This window comes from Engystomops pustulosus, chromosome 1 (assembly GCF_040894005.1).
Source record: "Engystomops pustulosus chromosome 1, aEngPut4.maternal, whole genome shotgun sequence".
In the NCBI taxonomy this organism is placed as follows: Eukaryota; Metazoa; Chordata; class Amphibia; order Anura; family Leptodactylidae; genus Engystomops; species Engystomops pustulosus.
The window spans coordinates 200,881,859-200,888,532 of NC_092411.1; the positions used below are offsets into that span (position 1 = coordinate 200,881,859).

General features: G+C 38.6%; 1 protein-coding gene across 3 annotated transcripts in view; it reads right to left on the reverse strand.

The window, feature by feature from the left end:
- Positions 1-5,940, reverse strand: part of UNC5C (unc-5 netrin receptor C) — a 255,722-nt gene extending 249,782 nt beyond the window's left edge. For 2 of the 3 annotated variants that reach the window (XM_072117956.1, XM_072117939.1), the window contains exon 1: positions 5,320-5,939. In XM_072117956.1, coding sequence (XP_071974057.1) covers positions 5,320-5,434 — 115 coding nt within the window. In that variant the 5' untranslated portion in view covers positions 5,435-5,939. Of the gene's footprint in view, positions 1-5,319 lie in introns of all 3 variants that reach the window. The other variant, XM_072117947.1, reaches the window with a different exon arrangement.
- Between the last annotated feature and the right edge of the window lie 734 nt (positions 5,941-6,674).

Below are 6,674 nucleotides of genomic sequence, written 5' to 3' on the forward strand. Positions count from 1 at the left end.
TTCTTCCTAGGATCTTGTTCTATTGCCACTGTTTATGACTTGCTTTATCATGTGTAATGCATGAGATTCTGCATCAAGCTTCCAGACCGTATCTGTGAAAAAGAAATTGTTTCACACTCTATAGTTTCATAATAGGGTCAATAAAAAGAAATCAATGGAAAATAAGCAGCATTGCACTTGCTGTTATGTACAGTGTAAACAGGTATAAAGCATAATAGACAGGTCTACTTAAAAAGATATTAAAAATGCAGATGGATCCATGCTAAAACGGAGAATTCTGTATGCAAATGTCAGACCGAGCCAACAAAGTTATGTCTAGGATGTGTCACCTTCTTTAGCTTTGCCTTTTAATCTGTATCCAGATAAAATTTTTGCTTCTACTGCCTCTGTCTATCAAATACAAGCCAAAGCAAAGCATGTCTGATCGTGGCTCTGAAAAGCTTGCCTGCCTCCGTGTCAATCAGAGAAAACATTTCTTATCTGTATCCAGAATGATGAAACCACAAGGGTAATATCCAAGGCAATGCTCACTCACCCCTTTCAAGCATATTAAGCTTTCAACTTGGCACAAGCGCAGACCACTCACCTATCTCTGGTCAAGAATTTGTGTCTGCTGTCCTAAAAATCTGCCTGCTTGACAACATAGTTGTACCAGCAAAGTTCCCCCCTCCCTTTTATGAAGTTGTCAGCAAATCTTGAGAGATGAGCTTTATAACATTCCCTCAAATGTGCTAAGACTTTGCTCTGAAGAAGTGTTAATGATGAGAACATAACTGCTGATCTTAAGATACGACGACAGCCCACATCCAATATGACAGAGGATAATAGACTTATCAAGTTTAGGCTATCCAAGCCTTTGTTCTCCTGTCTTCCTACATCAATGGGATTCTTTATACTCACACAATGTTTATGTTTCTGAATAAAAAAAGATATTGAGACTACAAGCTAAAAGACTACTGAAACAGACAATGGTTTAGAAGCACTCCTCCATAGTTTGAAATGGGCTTCAAAAGTTTAACCTATGCAGTAAAAATAACTACTGGCGGTCCCCTACTTAAGAACACCCGACTTACAGACGACCCCTAGTTACAAACGGACCTCTGGATGTTGGTAAATTACTGTACTTTAGCCTTAGGCTACAATAAACAGTTATAACAGTTATCGCAGGTGTCTGCAATGAAGCTTTATTGTTAATTCTGGTTCTTATGACAACCCAACATTTTTAAAATCCAATTGTCACAGAGACCAAAACATTTTTGGAGTTACAATTCTAAAATATAAAGTTCTGACTTGCATACAAATTCAACTTAAGAACAAACATACAGAACCTATCTTGTACGTAACCCGGGGACTGCCTCTATTCCTTTTTGTTTTCAGCTTTTCAAACAGCATCAACTAGAGTGGATCAAATCAGTTTGTTGGTTTGCAAGTTCGGTACAAGTCTGGTATAAAAAAAATTTCTGATTCTCTTTGGATGATTCTTCTAATATACTGCTGACAATCAACCCAGAGTTTATGGATGGGGGATGGGCAAAGGGAAAAAAAAAAAAAATAGATTCTTTTTATGAAAAATCTGTGTTTTGTTGGAATAGAGGGGTTTATATACCAATTTCCCGTGCAATTGGAACAACATTGGTTTCGATTGATTCAATTTTGAACCTGATCTTAAAAATTCGGCACAGCTTCTACATATGGATTCTTTGGTGCTGAACTCTAGCACCAACATATTCCATGGTGTATCACACAGATCATCATCATTTACATCTCTTCCTTTCTCCAATGGGACTGCTTGTATAAATAAAAATCAGTGCTTCATACACAAGGTCCATTGGAGGTCAATTAACCTATCAGCATGGTTTAGAATTTCGGGAAAAAATCTATGTAAACATTCGAAGAACATACAAACTCCATGCAGATGACATCCTTATCCAGATATTATCCAAAATCCTTGTGTTGCCAGGTCACAGTCCTATATTGGATTGCAATGCTCATATAACACATTGCGTATAGATAATAATATATGATACAATATACATTTCAGAAGCGGCAGATTGGAATATGTCATTTATTTCTCTGGGACTTCTATAATCTACTTTTTGATGTTGTTTATACATTACATCCTTCACAGTACAAAACTTACAGATTGCTTTCAATGTTACCTAGATCATAAATAGTTAAAAACCAATATGTTTCAATGAGTATAATTTTTTGCATGATCTTAGAACAAATTCTTTTGTGCTCTTAACTAGGCCATAAAGCTACAGTACAGGGCCAGAATGGGTGATCTATTGATACCATTTTGTACCTAATGGATCCATCAATACCCTTTCCGATGTTTTGTGACAATCTCTAAAAGGGAAAGGCTGCTTAGTTCAGCTGATTAAGAATAAAAAATCTAAGCATTTTTCCAGGAAGCATAAAACAGCTTTCTCACAAGCATTAACAAATCTGCTCATCTTCATTATTCTCTGCACTGTACTCCCACTCACTGGAACAACTCGCTCCTAGTTCCTGCGCTGAAGGAGGTTTATCAACAGATGCCATACATTTTCCTAAAGAGCAGAGTCATGCATTCAGATGAAGCGATGGAGAATGGATAGAACTAGTGCGCTCCTAATTCTTTATGGATTTTTATAATATTGTGCAACATTTTACTCAGGAAAGCAAAAATGGGGGCCAGTATTTAGACATTGGACCTAAAGTTTAATGGTCCCAAGACAACTTGGGACTATGTTATCTGACGTGTTATATGACTACTTTAATCCGCTTATTGAAGCTACAAAGATTAATTAAAAAAAATAAAAGCAAAAAAAAGTTTTGGTGACTCCTTGCATTAGATGTGCACTTAGTTCATTGATCTGCTCTTCATTTAGATCTCTTGGTATTGTCTGGAAAAGATGCTCTGATATGTAACTCTTCTGACCTTTCTGACATCATGTCTAAAGATCAAGACTTATGATAAAATGAGTCTATAGATCCCACCTCCTCCTTAAGAAGCTTCTCCTGGATCAGGGCTAGGCATTGGCAGCTTCCCACAGGACAAAATACATAGCTTACCTCTATGGAAGAGGCAAATAGAAAGAGCAAGTTCTATAATACACTGAGCTAATGCCAAACCTTTCCATCAAGGCCACAGACTATGTTCAAGGATCTCTTTTCACTACTGTTTTCTGCTTCATATACCTTTTTATTCGAAGCCTCTTGAATCAAGGTCCTTTTTGCTAAATGCGTGTCACAGATTCCCGTGCTCACTTCTTTCTTTCTAAACTATAACATGGAACATGCGGCCGCTACATTCATTCTCAACCATGTTAAAAAAACAAACAATGAACTATTACCTGAAAGGACCTTGTCCTTGCAGATCTCCCAATTTATTTACTATTATACGTAAAATAGTATACAATCGTATATAGAGCACCTATATGTTTTCTCTAATGGTAGCAGTTGTGAATCCTAAGTCTGGATTTAAAAAAAAAAAATTAGATATAAAGAAAAAAAAAACATATACAAATATGTGTTGCTTCCGGTTTCACGCTAAGTATCAGCCAATTTCCCATATGTCAAAGGAAAGCCCTAGGTTTTCAAACAATTTAAGAAGCCAAGCTGCCAGCTAATGGGTTCCTTTGGTTAGAGAATAGTAGATTTAATTTCTGCTCCCTTGGAGTCTGCAGATACAATCCATGAGAACTATCATCATATCCATGGGGGTGTGGGGCGGGGGTATTGGGTGGATATCAAACGCACTTGATAAACAGCTATCAATTTAAATCCACATGCCCGAGCGTAGCGGAAACATGTGCCTTGGTTCTCTTGTCTCATTCTCTTCTCAAGGTAGTAATCCCTTTATCTCTTGGCTGATTGTCTTTATTGATCTTGTTTCCCACCAGCCCATCCTGGTTTCTCTGAAGAATTTTATCTAAGGAGGAAACCTATTTGGAAATCTCACAGCACTGATTCTACCTTAATTTTCAGCAACTGTCTCTATTATCCTAGCTCTTACTTCAATCACAAATACTCTAATACGTCATTTGGAAAACAGATCATTGCAGGAATATACAATCCTGGTTCAATACTCTGTGCTGATGATACAATCCACATCTGATGAACACATTCATAGGGAGCTGTAATAGTCAAAGTGAATATTTTATTTACTGTGATTACACTTGAGGGTGCTATAGGTTTCTCCTCTTGTAAAGGGTATATGCAGAATATTGTGTTCTGTATATAATGGAAATGATGATGCTATTTTCTCCAGCACAATAAAGCTCCCTCAAGTGCTACTTCTTCAATTAACTGCATGTTATTATTGTAGGCGATTTTGTTATGGCAGCAACTTTGTGCAAAGGCTGAGTTATACTGGATCAGGGAATCTTGTTAGATATACAGGGCAAATGGGGATTTAGAGACAGGAGCTTCTTAATTTACTAATCATCACAACAATTTGGGGCTAAACCATGTAATGTACATTACTGATGATATACATTGCAGCTGACACTTGTATACAGACTAAACATGCATTATGATTCTAGCTGCGGATATATATGTCTCTGCACATGACATGAAATGCACATTTCACTAAGCATCTATATGTTTTATATACTGTACATGGTTACAATATTAATACAATTAAAGATTATGGGCTCCATTGTGGATGTAATGGCCTGACATATTTTCTATGGAATATATTTCACGACAGACTGAACATCATAAATAGCTGCCAGTAATACCTGGCCCAATCTATACTGAGTAGACAGACGGGCAGGCTGGCATCCAGAGAAGTACCACCCTGCACTGTTCAGGGGGACTAGTTAGAGAGCAGAGCTCTGCCCTCTACTCTGCACATCATGAACTGAATGCCCTGCTTGTGTCTCCTTCCAGTAATGAGTTCCTGTACAGCGCTCAGTACTCAGCTCGGAAATGCGAAAAGTGAGAGGAAAGAACGTGTAATGCTTCACCACATCGCTACAGACATGAGATGTGGTGGACTGAAAATCCCCTTCTCCAATGATCCCCAGAGGGTAAATCAGTCCAAATCACTGAGTGACCTGCATAATCTCATAAAGACCAAACGTAGAAAAATTATCCTCTCCGTTAATTCTCCAAAATGAAAACTAAATGAATCTAAAACCTGGTCAAATTGATTCTACTATTGGTACCACAGACACACAAGTTAAGTAATATATCTGGAAGTTAGACACATTCTAGAATAGCCTGTGCATCACACATACATGCAAACATACTGAACACAACAACGCAGACTCAGCTCCACATCCTCACCCACTGCCCTCTTCATTTACCTGCACAGGGACAAGTTCTTACCTTGAGCTGCAAAAGTGCTGCTGGCAGTCAGTATGGCCAGGGCAGGTAGGAAACACATTTGCAGGATGTATCCGAGCCTTAGACCGCAGCTGGCAGTTTCCAGACCCTTCCTCATGGTATTGGAAGGCACAACAAGCTGGCTCGCTAAAGCTGGGCAAACTCCACTTTCTTCAGCACTGCGAGAGTCTGCCAATAGTTACGCAGACAATTTCAAGTACATTTATTTCCTCTTTTAAGTCAGAGAGATCTCATGCCCAAATGATCATAGTAAGAGCCACCGCTGAGGGTTAACCAGCTTCATTAATCCCTTAATGAAAGGAGAGAAAAAAATGCGTACAACGTGTCAGAAAGTAAAACAAATCCGTTCAGTGGAAATGAAAACGAGCTGGGAAAAAAATATATCACTGAAGAAATGCTTTAAAATCTTGGAAAGAAATCTATGTGATGTTGTACAGCGCAGCCGGTTAGGATCCTAAAAGCCCATTGAGTCAGTGAGCGCAGGTAGAGGAGCATGAGGTGAAGCATTAGTAGTATACTGGAGCACACGCATGTGGAAGGCAGAGAGAATGTGTGTCTGCCTCTGTTCTCTGTTACAAGGAGACTGTGAGAAAGTCAGCTTCTGCTACCCTGCTCCCTCTTCTCCCAGCCCTACCTCCCTGGCTGCAAGAGCAGACATGGATCCCTGGATCAGGAATCAGCCCTCAGTCTAAGCACTGGCAACAAAAACACATTTGTCTTTTACTCCTGCACTTAATTAAAGCCCCCTCTGCTGCCACAGCTCGGCAGGGAAGGGGTTACACACTAAGACATAGATTACCTTATTCCATCTCCTTTGCTTTTCAGTGATTCATCATAGCTAAAATCATTAGCGTATCATTTCGACCACAATGTTTTTGATGTGGAGATGATGTTTTTGCTACAAAAAATATTCTATTATTTGTTATCTAGATGAAATAGTTTCCAGTAGATCTAGGGTTCACAATTGCACAGTAAATGCTTCCTCATTTATCAACTTCTTTAAAGCCTTGCACAATGCATAACAAGCGGCTCACAAGGGGTTAATGTTCGCAGCTCATCGCACTGCCAAGAAGTGAATACATCTTTATCATGAAAGTTCTACCATATCTGATGCATCTTCCAGAACATTTTTTAATTGATCAGCTATAACCAGATAAGGATGACTGATGACACAAAATGAGCAAATTTCCTATTTCTTGACAGTATTTGCTCTCGTAAAGCATCATGATGAAGAATTCCCTTTGTCATGTATATTTAGGGACATATACGGTGATGCAAATATATTCAGCAGGATCTCATACCTCTTCATGTATCTGCCATTTAGTAAAAAAAATTAC